This window comes from Canis lupus, chromosome 25 (assembly GCF_011100685.1).
Source record: "Canis lupus familiaris isolate Mischka breed German Shepherd chromosome 25, alternate assembly UU_Cfam_GSD_1.0, whole genome shotgun sequence".
NCBI classification, from domain to species: Eukaryota; Metazoa; Chordata; class Mammalia; order Carnivora; family Canidae; genus Canis; species Canis lupus.
The window spans coordinates 45,052,831-45,070,551 of record NC_049246.1 but is presented as its reverse complement, the minus strand read 5'-3'; the positions used below and the strand labels follow the sequence as shown (position 1 = coordinate 45,070,551).

Genomic DNA, 17,721 nt, shown 5'->3' with positions numbered 1-17,721 from the left:
GGAGCCTGCTTCTCCCTCTGCCTGTGTCTCTGCCTCTCTCTCTCTATGTGTGTCTCTCATGAATAAATAAATAAAATCTTAAAAAAAAATAGACACAAAATAATATACATTATGGGTCCATTTATATCAAATAACTAAAAGTCAAAACTAATAATCTAATAATGTTGAAGGTCAGGATAGTGGTGAAAAAAATATAAAAAGACAAAGAAAAAACAAGTAATATGTTAGAAAAAAACATATTTGTTGAGGAGGGCAACAGATCATGAGGGGAGACTTTCTGGACCTGGAGATGTTCTATCACTCGATCTGAGTGGTCATTACACATCAAGCTTGTACTTATATTTGTGTATTTTTTGGTATGTAAATCGTTTTTCAATCTAAAAACTTATTTAAAATATGTAAGTTCCAGTAAAACAGAAATTCTGCTTTGACAAACTCCTTTGGAAAGTTACAGTAGTAAAAATATACCTTCAGTACAAATATGTAATTTTGTGATCATAAAGCTGAAAATAATCTTAAAACATGTTAGAAAATGGAAAGAAGCATAAAGGAAAAATGAACAGCATTTTTACCAGTAACCTCAGCCCCCACTACTAGTGTATGAAATATATTTAAAAAAAAAAAAAGATAAAGCACTAAAACTATCACAACCAATGAAGGCAGATTTAGAAAGAGAGTGAGGTAATTTTGAGCTCTAAAGCCACAATCTATCTGAAAGCATATGAAGAAATCAATTCACAAAGTGAGAAATTCAATGGTCAATGCTCAACCTCACTTTGATAGTCAAAGAAACAAATCAAAACAAATTACCATTTTTAAACTATCCAAGTGGCAAAGATATTCTAAAATGTTAACTCATGTTGTTTGTAAAAGGATAGAGCAAAAGAACTTGCATGAAGTCCTGTTGACATAAGTTCTAAGGGCAAGGGGCAATGAGATAGCAGAATCGTTAAGTTTTCACTGATTAGTATTAACATGTTCAATCATCAAAAACATACAATTTGGGACGCCTGGGTGGCTCAGTGGCTGAGGCACTGCCTTCAGCTCAGGGTGTGATTCCTGGGGTCCTGGGATGGAGTCCCACGTCGGGCTCCCTGCATGGAGCCTGCTTCTCCCTCTGCCTATGTCTCTGCCTCTCTCTGGGTGTCTCGCATGAATAAATAAAAGCGTTTTTAAAAAAATACAATTTCATGTTATTACAGAGGCTGGAATCTAAAGCTGGAAAATCCCTTTTCTCTTCATGTCGCTCTGTTCTTTGGCCTTGTGAGGGGTGGCCACTCAAAGGTGAGAAGGCAGGAACACTGTCAGCTCTCCTACCCATCTTCTGAAAGCTCCCACCGCCGCCACACCACCTATGAGGACTCTAAAGGCAATCTGTCTTTAGCTTCACCCCAGCTTCACTTTGTTCTTAAAGAAGAGAAGACAAGCAGACTCCTCTCTAGCATAAGTCTCCTTTGCTCCACCTCTTCCATCCACCCTGTCTAAAAATCTCTCCTCTCCCAAATATCTCCACCCATCTCCCTTGAAATCTCTTGTCCAACAGGTCCCCATCTCTTTACAGTACAGTTCTCTGGCCATTTGGAGGAGGAATAAAAATGGGAGACTTTTGTACCGTGCAATAAATGTATTCCTACTTTTCCAGCTACGAAAGGTCCACAACCATTAGTTGATTCACAATAATAGCAGCTTTCGCTGATTGGTTGTTTGTATCAGGCATGCAATTTTAGTAGAAATTGTGAAACTGGAAAATTACTACCAGAATAGCTGGATAACCAAAGATGTCCCAGGAAATGTAGAAGCTTCTGGGCAAATACATTTGTTCATTCTGCACTTGCTCCTTGAGCACATGTGCCAGTCACTGGCAAAGTCCATGAGGGAGACACGCACAGAGACTCCAGCAGTTCACTGTATGGTACACAACCAGTTCAGGGTCCAGACAGTAAATACCACAGGGGTTAGTGAAATGGACAATCATTAAGTGTGAATTTTAAGCAAAGAAAATATTTCTATCACCTGCAGCCCTAGAACTGACGGAAACATGACTACAGAAACATGACTGGGAGGAACTGGACCACAAGCTCTCCCCAGTTATCTCCATATTCCATATGCCATCAAGAATCACTCAGGGGATGAGCTTCCTTATCTTGGAATGTTTCTGCGGAACCTCAGTATTAATCTTTCTCTGGTCCTTTCAGCACATTCTCAGATGAAAAGGCAGTTTTTAAAGCACCAAAGAAATGGAAAATAAATGTGAAAGAATCAGTGCCTCTGCCCTGAAGGCTGGGAATCATCCACAACTACCTGACAGAGATGGAGTTCCAGAGGTCTCTCCAACACAAAAAGTCTCTACATCTGGAAGTCAAGTGTTTGGCACTCTGAACACATTTTCTCATAGAGACAATGTATGAATCAGGGTTCATTCTCAGATTGGGCTGACAAAGCTCCATACTAAGTCACATAGTACCTAAAGCCATAATACCATCCTATTTCTTCCACAACATTTTTACTGAGATACAATGTCCACAATTCACCCTTTTAGAATATACAAATCAGTGGTTTTTAGCATATCATAAAGTTGTGCAACCATCACCTGTATCTAATTTTAGAACATTTGTCACCGACTCAGAAAATCCTGGACCTCAGGGCAGTCATTCCTCTCTCCTCCACAGCCCCTCCCAGCCACTCATCCACTTTCTGTCTTGATAGATTTGCCTATTGTGGCTTTCATATCAATGGAATCACACAATATGTGGCCTTTTGTGTCTGGCTTCTCTCAGTCAGCATCATGTGTTCAAGGCTCATAAGTTGTAACATGTATTCAGTACCTCATTTATTTTTCAAAAGCCTTTTAAAAGTTCATACTTTGGGGATCCCTGGGGGGCTCAGCAGTTTAGCGCCTGCCTTCGGCCCAGGGTGTGATTCTGGAGACCCAGGATCGAGTCCCACGTCGGGCTCCCTGCATGGAGCCTGCTTCTCCCTCTGCCTATGTCTCTGCCTCTCTCTCTCTGTCTCTCATGAATAAATGAATAAAAATCTTAAAAATAAATAAATAAATAAAAATAAAAGTTTATACTTTGTACCTCAAATGGAATTCCATTTCTAAGAATTTATAGAAATAATTAGAAATGCACCAAAGAATCTGTGTGCAAGTATATATTACAATATTATTTATGATGGGGAAAAATGTAACATTCACTATAGGGATTGGTTAAATAAACTTACACATTTATATGACAGAATACAATGCAACATTAGTAGTATATTATAGTACAATGCAACAAGATTTTTTTTTTAAGATTTTATTTACTGGGAAGACTGGATGGCTCATCCTCATCGGTTGACTGCCTGCCTTTGGCCCAGGGCATGATCCTGGAGTACCAGGATCGAGTCCCGCGTCGGGCTCCCTGCATGGAGCCTGCTTCTCCTTCTGCCTATGTCTCTGCTGTGCTCTCTCCCTATTTCTCATGAATAAATAAATAAATCTTTTTTTAAAAAAATATTTTATTTACTTATTCATGAGAGACACAGAGAGAGGCAGAGAGAGAGGCATTGACAGGAGAAGCAGGCTCCATGCAAGGAGCCCAAAATGGGACTGGATCCCAGGACTCTGGGATCACTCCCTGAGCCGAAGGCAGACGCTCAACCGCTGAGCCACCCAGGCATCCCAGTAAACAAGATTTTAAAGGATATTATGAGAGGAAAAGCTCATTGTTAACTAAAGAAAGAAGGTTAAAAACTGTATTTTATAAAATGTATTTGTAGGATGACATCAACCAAAATATATTATGAGGTATCTTTGAGTAATAGCAATATGGATGGTTCTAAATTTCCTATTTACATACTTCAAAATTTTCTTCAACAACTTGAATGATCAGTAAAGTAATTTGTCTTTAATAACACTTTTCTAGGGGATCCCTGGGTGGCGCAGCGGTTTGGTGCCTGCCTTTGGCCCAAGGCGCGATCCTGGAGACCCGGGATCGAGTCCCGCGTCGGGCTCCCGGTGCATGGAGCCTGCTTCTCCCTCTGCCTATGTCTCTGCCTCTCTCTCTCTCTCTCTCTCTCTGTGTATGACTATCATAAATAAATTTTAAAAATTTAAAAAAAAAATAACACTTTTCTACTGGGAGAACAAAAAACAACTTTTGGAATGTGAACAGAATTGAACTCAGAGTTCAATTCAGAGTCCCTCATGTTTTCATTATAGAGAAAATTTTATTGCCTATGTAATTATATACACACACATACACACAACGGAAATAAGTATAAGCTAATCAGTCCATTTTTAAAAGTTGTGAAAAGCAGAAAAGAGACAATAAATATAAATGCAGAAATTGAATTAGGTACCAGAAAAATGGAACTGATCAATAATCCAAGAACTGGTTCCTTTACAAAAACAACAAAAGGGATGGAGTTTAAGAAATCAGACAAGAAAAACAAAAGCTAAACAAATAAAATTAGAAATGCAAAAGGATGATACAACCAGAGACACTGAAGTTTAAAAGTGCAAATAATATATGCTACTAAATTTGAAGGTGGGGTTAAGTGGGAGGTAAATTACAAAAATGGAGTCAAGAAGTCAAAATGCAGGGGTGCCTGGGTGGCTCAGACAGTTAGGCAGCTGATTTCAGCCCAGGTCATGACCCCAGTCAGGGTCCTGGGGTCAAGCAGGGCATTCACTCAGCAGGGAGTCTGTTTCTCCCTCTCTCTCCCTCTGCACCGGCCCCACTCATGCTCTCTCTCTCTCTCAAAAAAATAAATGATCTTTAAAACAAACAAACAAACAAAAAGGGTAAATAAGCTCAACTGATCAGAAAGCAAAAATAAACCTCTTCACAGCTTTACCTCCCTTTCTCATACTTTCAAGAAACCATCAGTTCTAAAGCCATGTAAAGTGTTCTAGAACACATAAGGTTATGGAAAATTACTAAATGAGTTTTATGGGGCTAGTTTAACTCTGAGATAAAAACACAACAAAAGTTACCTCCTACCCCAAAGGAAATATCCATCCATACACATTAGATAGGAACATTCTAAACCCAAAATTAGGTTGCAAAATTTAACATTACTAAGAACAATTTATTATTAGGAAATGTACAAATATGTAAAACCAATGCAATCAACTAAATTAAAGCTCAAAAACACCCCAATAAAATACCTATTCCTATTAAAAACTCTAAAAGCATGGAATCCCTGGGTGGCTCAGCGGTGTAGTGTCTGCCTTTGGCCCAGGGCGAGATCCTGGAGTCCCAGGATCAAGTCCCGCATCAGGCTCCCTTCATGGAGCCTGTTTCTCCCTCTGCCTGTGTCTCTGCCTCTCTCCCTCTCTGTGTCTTTCATGAATAAATGAATAAAATCTTTAAAAAAAAAAAACTCTAAAGCCACAAATCACAAAATAATCCACTTACAGTTTTAGAAGTTTCTCCTCAGCCAGTAAGTAAACAGTAAAACTAACAGAGTAAAAATAAAAATATTCCAAGTAAAATGAAGGAAAAAATAAGAGAGACCACCAAGAAAGCCTGACTAATTCGATATGCCACAAACCAAAACCAAAAGCAGTTAGTTTTATCAAAACAAAATAAGTTTAAATGGAGGAAAGAAAAATCCCATTTGCATCAGCCACATCACTAATCAGCCCATAAATAAGATAAAACAAAACCTGAAAGTATCTGAAACTAACACTAACCCAAAATGTCAGAACTTAAATGTAAAGAAAGCTATCCCCATTGACCATGTTGCATTATAAAAGAATTGAGGGGAAAAAAAAAAATCAGGGAGCACACTTTACTTCTAGATTATCTAGCTTAATAATACAGAGAAACATACTTTTAAATATTCCATTCCTGCCATTAGAGTCATACTCTATACAGATAGATTTTAAAGTCAGCCCCTGAAACCAAAATTGTAGTCATACCAGAAATGCTATCTATATAGCCATTAAAACATATGAGGAACATTTTGATCAATCGACATGGAAAAATGTCCAGCATAATTTGTCAAGAGGAAATAAAAAGGATAAAATAAAAGGATCATAATAATGTCATGGGGTATGTGGGGGAAGGCACAGGTATTTAGAAATAAAGATGAACACTCTCGAGTGTGCACTTTAGCTACCTCTGAGTGGTGAGGTGGCATGATTTTAGGCACTGGGAACTTTTGCAAAGAGTACAATGTAACTTCTGTAAATTTGGAGGTAGGGAGGGGAACAGTTTAAAAGTAAAGAAAAAAAGAAATACACCAAAACATAAACAGCATATGTTTTCAGGTCACTGTATTATGGTTGTTTAGTTGCTTCAACATATTTTCCTGTGTTTTCCAAATTTTCTATAATAATCATAAAAAACAAACCTCTGTGCAAAACTGTTAGAGAAATGTAAACAACATGTTCAAAAAACTCACTTGGAAAAAAAAAAAAACTCACTTGAACCCACTCTTGTTCTTTTGAGCTTACATGGGCCAAATTCTCATTTTTTTCTCCAACCACTCTATTATTTTCAACATTAAATTCAAAATTTGCCAGGAAGCATTCCAATCAGAAAAAAAGAATAAGAAGCCTGAACTGCTCATACACACTTGTCCAAATTAAAAAGGAAAGCAAAGTGTGGTGAGGGATCAAGGTGTGGTCCAGAGTCTTACCGTGAAACTGTTGTTGACGTTCTTGGTGCTGGATTCAGCCACGCTGGCATCTGTCAGGTCCACCTCATCAAATATGATCGACTGGAGAGAAACACAGGCGCTGTAGTCAGTGTGGGGCCAAGACACCCCGGCCGAGCAGTGCCCCCCACTCTCCCTCGACCCCAACCAAGTGCCCACAAACACCCCAGTGCCTTGAACCTTGAACACTTGGTAACTACACGAATACTGACTGCGTCCACCCCACCTGCGCCTAACGAAGAGCACAGAGCTCAGAGGTAGAGCTCCAGGTGTTTTTTAAGCCAGGCATTCATTAGCGATTGCATTCATGGAGAACAACAAAACAAAACATCCCTGGGATTTCTGTATTTATTTCTTGTAATCAGCATTTCACTTTTACATGTGATAATATGCCCTCACACAGAGTCCACCTCAGGGAGCAGGGCTCCAAATTATGGATCTTCTGTCCTTCCAGCTAGCACACTTAAAGGGAAAGATCCTGGCTAAAATAAATGATCCTAGGAAGAGAGACCAACCCAAATAGAAGGGATCTGGCCATGGGAAAAAAAAAAAAAAAAGAGGGAACAGAGCAGAAGGAATCTAGACCTGAAGAGACAGACAGCCAAGCTCCAGAAGGAGGACTGGGAATTACACCTGGGACTTTCCTCCCAACCTATTTTCCTCTCCACTCTCCCCCAAATCCCCTCGGCACAGTCCGCATCTCCTGTTTACCTTACTGTGCCCTCTAAGAAGACTCCGTTGGGAATCCCTGGAGGAAATACTAATGACTTAGAAAAGAGACTCAGCCTTTTAAGTAATGAACCTCCTACCCCGTGCCCCCCCCCCCCCCACACACACACACAGAACTAAAATAACTTATAAGCAGTCTGTTGCCTTTTTTTTTTTTTAAATGAGGGATGTGGTCAGAACCCTCTCTAAACAAGTCGCTCTGTTCAATTTCAAAGTTTAATGCACTCTCTAGGGATACATCTCAAAAAAATCTGGAATCTGAATCACTGACATTTTAACACCAAAATATCAGTATTGACAACAGTGGTATTCAAAATACCAAAAGCTAGCTTTGCCACCACACCACATTCATTTAAACACAACGGTAACTGAGTGGCTTTCGCTGGCTCCCTGTCTTCCACTAGAGCTGCCCGGTGACTCGCTGCAAAGCTTACACACAGGCCAGCATAGAGGAAGGAGGAGCTCGTCTAGGGGCCTCGAGACAGAATGTCACAGTCCTGTTCACACACCAACAAGCCCAATAAGCTCCAAAAACAGCTTCGATTAGTTTCTCAGCTATGTACTACTTATCTCCAAACTCATTAAGTTGTACACACTAAATATTTATAGCTTTTTGCTTGCCAATTATAACTCAATAAAGTGCTTTTAAAGAAAAAAAAATCTATTTTAGCCCATAATAAGATTTATAAGCCTGCGACACTCTCCCACCCCCCCACCCACCCCAGAGAAAGATCTCTAACCGTAATTTGGTTATTTCTGTGAGACTTCCCCCCTTTCCCACTGGTGACATAGGACACTAAAGAAAAAGAAAGTGAGTCGAAGTCAACATTTATGAGAAACCAAAGTGCTCTAAGACAAATTAAAGCTAACACTCCAGAGCATTAGCAAGCCCACTGGAAAGAACAGATCCTAGCGGTAGAAGTCTGTCCCAGGATGTGGACTAGGCATAGAACCTGTCCCGTCGTCCCCTCACCCCACAGCTCCTCCTGAGTCTGTTCTCAGGTGGTCTCCACTGCACCTCACCTTTGCGGTTTTTGCATAGTACAGCGTTCGCCCCCGCAGCTTAAAGTATCTCCTTTTTGATCGCTGGAATGAATTGTTCTGTTTGGTCAGCATCCCCTCTTTGATGACAGTCTGAAAGCACAGAAACGATTCATGAGCAAGCGCCTGCACGATGCCCTCGAACCTGTCCCGCGGAACTGCACACCAACGGGCCGGGAACCTAACTGAAGTACTTCTCGCATTCTCCCTAGACCCTGGCCTATGGACAGGCCGAGCGCACTGCCTGCGAGGGCTACATAATTCTCCAAGGGCCGATGGCATGCCTGAGGGCTGAGGGTACCCTGGGCCCAAGGTGTGCTGGGCCATGCCCAGGGGATCAGCAGGAGGGAACATGAAAACTCGCAGGGCCACAGTAAGCAGCAAGGGGCCAGAGCATTCTCCAACTTCAGCATTTGGTATTCTTCAGCTATTCTTGGCCTTGTCTCCGTGTTCTCTGGCCTCCTGCCATTTCTCAGGATCCTGTTGCCAAAATTGTCGACGTAGGTTGCTGTGGGGTTCAGCACAGATCAAGGCCTGCGCCCCACTCAACCCTCACCCCAATTCACAAGCTAGGCATGTGCCTCTGCCCACACCGTCAAGGGAAGTGCCACAACCAAAGTCACTAAAACTCCTCTCATCCTGTAAACCTCATCAGTCCACCATGAAACTGGAGTTCCCTTAAGAAACAAGGTGGACAGCAGGCCACTTACCTTGGCTCAATTAAAGCCAAGAATAGGGCACGGCTTTTTCTGGAGCTGATTCCCCTCTTGTGCTGTCCCCGGGGGCTGGTCTAATAGGACAAGGGAGGCCACTTAGAAGTTATATGCTCAAAGAACTACTTGATCATTAGAGGTCTGAACCACTGGGAGCCACTAACGGGCAAAATGAATAAACAACGTGCGTGGCTCTCCACATGGGCATACCTGGTTTTCCCCAGCTAACAGAAACGGCCGTTCTACATGGAGTCTCACCATGGAATCCAGCAGAATGCACAAAAACTCTGCTCAAGTACACAAATACTGGCTCAGACAAGTTTTGGATGAATTACCTAATCCTGTATAACTTTGCACTTTAACCTTTTAAAGAAAGTATCTATCCCAAGCACTTGAGTACCTGTGGCCACTCAGCACAACAGAATATGAAACCAAGACACCCCATGTAACCTAAACACGTCAGAAGACAAGAGCAGAACACCAGCGCGGTCTGGTCCCTCCATCGGCCAACTCCAAACAGAGGGAGGGCACTCGGGATGCTGTTAACCCCCCCTGCCCCCGAGAAGAACACCAAAGCAAGCCCCCCCGGTCCCGTACGCACCACCAACACGGGGCCACGCACCAGGAGCCCCGCCCGAGCAGCACAGTACCCAGGGGTCCTGGGAAGGCACACGGCTGCTTTCCGCCTTATCACCGCCACAGGACATCCTCTCTGTGAGCTCCCTGGGCAGGGGGAGCCACACGTGCCAGCCCGTGACCAGGCGCCAGGTCAGGCCGGCCTCGCAGAGAGCAATGTGCTCCAACTCCCAGAGGCAAACTCCTGAGGGATCTCCCTCCTCATTCTGTGGCACATGCCTTGGCCTTTCCTTCTGAGGACATCACCGCCGGCTCTCCCAGGTAATTAAAGAGTGCCAAGCAGGAGAGACAAGAATACAACGTCACCCAAAGAACAACGGAACAGACATGCCAACCCCCGTCCCAGAATCTGAAACTGCCATCGTTAACTAAACGAAGGTGCTGGCTCTTCTGAGGAGCGGGAACGTGCTGAACCAGGGGCCGATCCAAGGTGAGAGCAAGGCCCACCTCTGATGGCAGCAGCTGCAGGGAGAAACCATCCCCAATACAGGACTACCAGGCTGCTTCCTAACATTCTTTTCAGAGCCCAGTACACACGGACACTTGTGTCAACGTGCTCCTCAGAGACCCAGAGCACGCCCGTGTGCGCACAGCGATGGGACCACGGGCGCCAGGGCTGTGCTCCAGGACAGCCTCCTCCTTGACCTCACAGGACTTGCTCACAGATGAAGGCACCTCTCCTCGCCCCCACGCGTCTTCCTTACCTCTGCAGGGGAAGTCACCACTTCCATCTCTTTCCTAAATGCAAATTTAAAAACAAAACAAACCAAAAAAAGACGACGACAAAACCAACAAGCCCAGACCCAGAAAAGTTAAAATAAGTATCTTTAAAGGATAAACGCTAGAGTATTTTTTCTTGCATCTCCCGCCACACATCTCACACATAAAAGAAAAGCAAAATTAAGACATAATCCACTCCACCACACACACACAAATCTTTCAGAAAGCGGATGAGAGCTGCGATCTTGGGCTACCCAAGGAGGGCCGCTGTTCTATTTATAGAACAAGAGCACTCAGAAAAAGACTCTGGTGGGTTTCAGCGGAAAAGGCTGGGGGAAAGATAAAGACCAGCATTTCTTTGAAGCTTTCTCAGAAACTGCGTTTCTTCTCCTGATTCGCTGCTCAAGAATACTATAGATATGCTGCAGAATATTTTTAAACACTCAGTCAAAAGCAATGAACTAAAAGTGGTCAAGAAAATAACACCCCTGAATAATCTGCTGTGTTTTGCATTTGGCAGCTTGTAAATGGCACCCACAGGAAACACTGCTCAGCTGGCAGGGCTCCTCCTCATGCCCAATGGAGCAGAGAACCAGAAGTCAAAAACCCAGACTCAAGCACAGCTCGATCAGGACAGGCTGGACAGCCAGGCTCTTAGAACCATTTTGTCAAGTTCTCTGCACAAACCAAAGGGCCCACCCACTCTGTCCTTCAAGCAATCCAGGGCACCTTCATTACCATGGGGAACAAGAAAGAAGAGACTGGAAACCCGTGCAGGCACCGAGAATCAGAGCGGCAAAAGTGAGCCCCACGGCCACCTCCAGAGAGGAAGTAAATCCCCAACCTGGACTCCAGGGACAAAACCAGCAGGCAGTCTTCAGCCTGAGCCTAAGCGTGGCTCTGGGTGCCACAGCCACCCACGGTGAGCACAGAGAGCACCTGGCCCACGGGGGCGAGACTGGGCACCTGTTGTGGGGGAAACTCAAGTCTCTAAGTCATCCTGCTCAGAAACAAAGGACTGAGGAAGGTAGCTCTGGAAATGCCCTTAAAAAGGCTTCAAACGAGGGGCGCCTGGGTGACGCAGTCGGTCAAGTACCCGACTCTTGGTTTCGTCTCCGGTCGTGATCTCAGTGATGTGGGATCGAGCCCTGCATACAGGCTGTGTGCTCAGCGCAGAATGTGCTTAAGATTCTCTCTCCCTGCCCTTCCAGCTTGTGTGTGCGCGCGCTCGCTCTCTCTCAAATGAAAAAATAAAATCTTTGGCGGAGGAGAGAAAGGCTTCAAACCAGTGGGCAGGAAAAGGAAAGAGCAGGCCCCTCGAGCCTTGGTCAAACCCGCCCAGATCATTGACAGCCAGGCCTATGGGTCTCAGGCCCTCATGTACACTTTGGAAAGATGGTTTTGGCCACAGTCTGGACGAAAGGGAGAGGGAAACCCGGAGGCACAAAGAACACTTCAGAAACTCTTGTGAGAGGGCGGCCAGGAACACTGAGCCTCTGGGAGAGAGGGGCATAGACATGAGCGTGCTCAGGAAGACCACCACCACAGATGGAGGCGAGGAGGACTCTGGTTTCGCGGGGGAGGCTGGGGGCTTCATTTGGGACATGCCCGTGAGGTCCTCAAGGGTGCCGGGGGAGCTGAGCAGAGAGACAGCAGCAGACAGGAGGTCAGGCTGTGAGAGGAGGTTTAACAGGGGAGACACCTTGGTACGGTCTCTATGGAAAAGGAGCGAAGGAGAGAGGCACAGGGAACCAGGAACCCCGGGACACCAAGCTCGGGTACAGAGAGGCGGGAACCCAAAGGAGGACAGGAGAAAGTGGGCACAAGGCCAGGGGTGAGGAGAAAGCACCCAGGCGGCCACACTGATGATGCCAACTGGGAGGAATCCGAAGAGAACATGCCAGGGTGAAGCCAGAGCACAGAGCACCAAATGTGACCGGAATGGAAGGAAGCAAAGATGGGAGGTGGGTTTTTTTAACCTGCATGTTTCTTAACTTTCTATAAACATAGAATCATAGTGCACGTACCATCCTTTAAGTTCCTATTTTTTCTGTCATGATACATGTCAACACCCTTCCCTATTAGTGAATATATCTTTGTCGGCCACAGTTTTTCCGTGTACCGAGGTGCCTGTGTCACTCAACTCACTCGCGCAGCTGGAACATATGGGATGCTTCTCGCTCAATACTATCAACAGCGCTTCAAAGAATATCCTACAACAAAGCATCTGTACCTGTCCTGGACCATTCCTTAAAGAAAATGACAAGAAGCAGCATTTGGGGCTCAGTACAGCCCAGAAATAGCTGCTTGCAGATGTGAAAGCATGACGTGTGACAGCAGCAGCTTCTCCAGCTGGGGACGAGGAGGGACCAGTCAGTGGCCGGGCCTAACACAACAGGTTATCTGAGGGCAAAGATGCCCTTAAGGCCCCCCACCTCACACACCACAGACACAAGCCAGCTCCAAGTGCGCTACTGACGCAATGCAAAAGGCAGAATTTTAAAAGGTTCATCAGACAATATAGGAAAATTGCCTTATAACCTTGGAACTGGCGGGCACGGGTCTTAAATAGGATTGAAAAAATACTAAACACAATCTATAAAACTGCTAAAGCCTACTATATTCCAACTGAGAACTGTTGATCAAAGATACCTTACAAAGAAAGGGAAAAGGGAAGCCACAGTCTGGGAGATGATACACACAATACTGCCAACGGCCAGAGCCAGCATCCAGAGCATTCTAAGAAGGCCTACAGAACAGTAACAGGAAATAGAAACTACTAAATGGAAAACTGGAAGAAGGCATGAACCAGAGTAAGTCCAATGGTGACTAGGAGATGCTGAAGGGCAGTGGGCTGGACAGGACGGCTCCCTGGAGGCGACATCCTGATGCTCTGCTGGATTCACACACGCAGTTTATTATGCACGTTTCTGTTGCATTGGCATTTATGTGTGTGTTATGCAGTATGTGAAAAGAAAGGGGAAAACAAAGCTAGTCAATAAAGGAATAGAAGTAAAATCTCAGAGCTCTGCTGGTGCCAGGAGTGTCTGGTGTGTGTAAGTGTGAGGATTTGCACGTGTTCCTGACGGTCAGCCTGCCTACACCAGCAGACAGGGCTAGGGGCTGCACACAGGCCAGGAAATAACGGGGCGGGAGGAAGATACAGGAGAAGACAGAAGTGAAAACCTAGCCCAGTGTTCACATCAGCGATCTGCCTGTCCTTCAACAAAAACCTGCATAAGCCTGATTACGTTAGTCCACATCATCCAAACTCACCAAGTTCCAAAAACGTGGGGATATTAGCATAAAAGTTAATGCACAAAAGAATTATTAAAATGTTTCTGAGGAAAAAAAAGCTGGTAAAACTTATGACCTTAAATTTGCATATAACTTGAAATTTTCATGAGCATTTTTACATCTGCTTGCCTTAATAGGACAAATACGTGCTAATATTCCAACTGACAAATAAGAAAACCCAGCACTGAGAGACTGAGAAACCTGCCCACGGTTAAACAGCTAATAAAAGACCACAAAGACATATGAGGCCCCCTTCACTCTTATCTTGAACCTTCTACGGTTTATAGTACATGAATACCATAAACAGTATGGTTTGCTCACAGAAGGCAGGCATGTAGGACATAGCCAAAGACCCAGAGGTTACTGTATTTTTTTCAAAGATTTTATTTATTTATTCATAGACACAGAGAGAGAGAGAGGCAGAGACACAGACAGAGGGAGAAGCAGGCTCCATGCAGGGAGCCCGATGCAGGACTCCATCCCGGGTCTCCAGGATCACACCCCAGGCTGCAGGCGGCGCCAAACCGCTGCACCACCGGGGCTGCCCGAGGTTACTGTAAATGCTTACTGAGTACCCATCACATCTACTAGATACCTATGAGGCATTTTTATCTTTTAACCTTCCATCAACTTCGGAGTTATGAAGTAATACTCCCATTTTACAGATTAGGGAACTGAGGATCCGAAGAATTAAGTTAAGTCACTCAAGGCCACACAACTAGTAAAAAGACCCAGAATTCAAACCTAGGGTCTAGACAGCAGGCCAAAAATATCTGTTGGCAAAATGAATCATAAAAATCTACTGATAACTGATTTAAATAAATTAAGCGAGGGTAGCTTCTTCCATCAGTTCAAAACATCACCCACAAATTCCTCCCAATTCATCCTGATTCAGAACTACCTGCAGCTTACCTACAACTCCCCTACCTATCACCACCTGGTCTTACCCCATCCTATGAGAATCTGAGAAGTCCGCACACCTCAGGCCACAACCGAACATCACACACATTAGTGTCTCCACAGCACCAACAACCAGCAGGAGCAAGAGACCAGGGGCACACGTGGGTTACTGCTATGCTGGAGGATTCCTCTCAACTCTGAAGAGCCAGATACTGTATCTGGTGCCACCAATCCAACACAGAGGTGCCCCACATGAATTTTTTTCCCTTAAAGACCCCCAAAAATGTTAACTCACGAATAAAGGACAGCCATTCTTTTCTTACCAATCAAGAGAACCCAACTTCCCCTTTGTCACTAGCCTGCAAGACTGAAAGCAGCCATGTCCCAAAGCCCCTATGTCACAAGAGGTTCTGCTGTTAGGGAGATGTCCCATTCCTGTTCCACTAATATGAGGCAGGACCAAAGCAGAAAAGCCAAAAAATGTCCCCAAAGTGTAATGCCCAAATTCCCCAAAAGAGCTGCTCCTTGACCTGCCCTTCATTTGGAGTTCACACCCACTTTCCCTAAAACTGAGGGCCCTCCTATGACCATGTATGATCCGACTGACTCCCCCACCTCTTTGCTAAGGCACTCTCAATTCTGAGTGGGCTGGTTGTACCACGTGTAGCCAACATCACAACACTGATCACACTTTCCCAACCCTAGCCACATGGTTCAGACTTGGTCACAGAAACCTACATGAATGTCCTGCCAGGACCAGGGAAGCAAGGGAGTTGCTTTACTAATGTGTGAGAACACATGTGGCTTCAACTCCCGCCACACATTCCACCTTCAGTCCCCCATTCCTAACCGGTCGTTACCAGGGTGGACTTCACTTTAAAGTCACTCAAGATTCTGCTCCATCTTCAGGCCCTCTGCCATCAGCTTAGTTCAGATCCCTACCTTGGGCTTAAATTATTCTGTCTCCCGCCTCAGTGTCTCCCAAGGGTGACCCAGGCCACCACCACCAGAACCCCTGGAACACTTGTAACAGTAATCCACTACTCCCTAATCCTGAGAATGTGAATTTCTGACCAGAGCCCCACACTGAAGTCAGGGAACCTGGGTCCTTTATTCTCCACTATGCTCCCTCCAACCTGCAGCCAGTACTCCGCTGGCACTCAACTCGCACTGCCAGGAGCATCACCTAGCACGTTCTGAAACTGCCAGCCGCCCCCCAACAGGTGCCCAGGGAGCCACAGAGTTTAAAAGTTCCCCTGAGGAGCTGAATAGGCACCCTGCCCTAAGCAAAGTGCTGGGGCCCACTCACAAACATCCCCTTGCTTTCCTGCATCTTGGAAGGAAGCCAACTGTGGCCTTCAGGGTTCCTTCCAACCCGGACAGGCCCCTCTCACATGCATTCCAGGGTCTACTACCTCAGCTCCAGAACCATCTGACCCAAACACACTGACTTCTTTCTAGCCTCTGCTTTTGGAGAGATCTTTCCTCTACCTGGAATCTTATTATGGACAGAAAACTCCTATGCCTGAGACCCAACTCAAATGCCACCACCTCCAGGAGCCTTTCCAACTCCCCAGGCAGAGCCAGCTGTCAATGCTTTACAAATCTATGACCCTCTATCATGTGGCTGACTCCCTGGCCAGATCAAGGGATCCTAAGGGCTGAGGCTGTATTAGTGATCTCAATCACCCCAGCACCCTAGCACAGCGCATTCTGAGGAAACTTTCTGCAAAATATCATAAAGGGCTAATCTCCCTATCTGTAAGAGCTTCTAAAATTTGAGAACAAACTAATATCTGGTAGGAAAATGAGCAAAAAATAAAAGAATCCATTCACAAAAAAAATAAATAAAAATGGTCCTTAAAAACACTCAAGCTACCTCATTTAAAAAAAAATACTAAACTAAAATATATTATCATCATTAGATTGACAGAAAAAAACAAACAGGCACTGTGGTCGAGGCCCTGAGGAACTTTTCAGCACCACTAATACAATGGGACATGAGGTGAGCCCTGAGGACGGGGACCTGCCAAAACCTAGCAAACCCATGCATCTACCCTTTTACCCTGCACATCTACTCCAAGAAGCCCACCCATAGATACTCTGGCGAGGAGCATAAAATCAAGTCTGTACAAGGCTATCTGCTGCAAAATATTACAGCAAAAGACTGAAAATGATGCAAGCAGTTGAATAAGCTATGGTATGTTTAAAAAAAAAAAACAGACTACTTATGATTGTGAAAGAATGAGGAAGATTTTTATACAGCTATGGAATGATCCCTGGACTCTATTAAGTGAAAAAAAGGTGCAGAACATGTATGGAGCATGCTACCTCTCGTGTAAAGAGGGTATTTGTGTGTGTGTGTGTGTGTGTGTGTGTGTGTGTGTGCAGAGATAAAACTCAAAAGCAACTATGTGCATTTATTATTTTTAAATTTTCAAACAGGAACAATGGAAGAATTAACCAAATAAAGTAATAAAAATGGCTGAATGGTTCCCTCTGGGCGGGGGAGGGACACAGCAGACGAGACAGGGAAGGAAATCAGCCCCCTGGAAGGTACAAAACTGTAAAAGGACTCCCACGGAAGGGAGGTCACAGCCGGGCGCAGCACACAGGACAGCCCCCAGCTAAGGGCTCCCACAGATGATCCCACTTCATCTACACAACAAGCCGCCTCAGAGAGACACTGCGTATTCTCATTCCTCACACACACAGGCAGGGAGAAGACAAGAGTCCGTGTTTACACAGGGCCCACTCTGCAGCAGAAAAGGATAGTGTTAGGATCTCATATAATCTTCACCACTGTAATGAATTCCTATCCCATTTCCTTTATGAAGAAACTGAGATCCAGAGAGGACCTATGTCCACAGAGAAGGGACAGACGTGGGGTTCAAACCCAAGTCTGACATCAACTTTTTCCACATTTCGACATCAAGTGGAAACATGAAGTATGCGTGATGATAGGTTTTCTTTGTTTGTTCTTACAAGTGAGACTAAAGCCACAGTCAAAACTACTCCCCCACTTCTCTGGGGT

General features: G+C 44.7%; 1 protein-coding gene across 3 annotated transcripts in view; it reads right to left on the bottom strand.

Annotated features, from left to right (window-relative positions):
• The window catches only part of DGKD (diacylglycerol kinase delta), a 110,518-nt gene that overhangs the window by 76,757 nt on the left and 16,040 nt on the right, over positions 1-17,721 (bottom strand). For all 3 annotated transcript variants that reach the window (XM_038574228.1, XM_038574229.1, XM_038574230.1), the window contains exons 2-3: positions 8,404-8,514; positions 6,634-6,714 (exon numbers count right to left, since the gene is read on the bottom strand). In XM_038574228.1, coding sequence (XP_038430156.1) covers positions 6,634-6,714; positions 8,404-8,514 — 192 coding nt within the window. The remainder of the gene's footprint in view (positions 1-6,633; positions 6,715-8,403; positions 8,515-17,721) is intronic.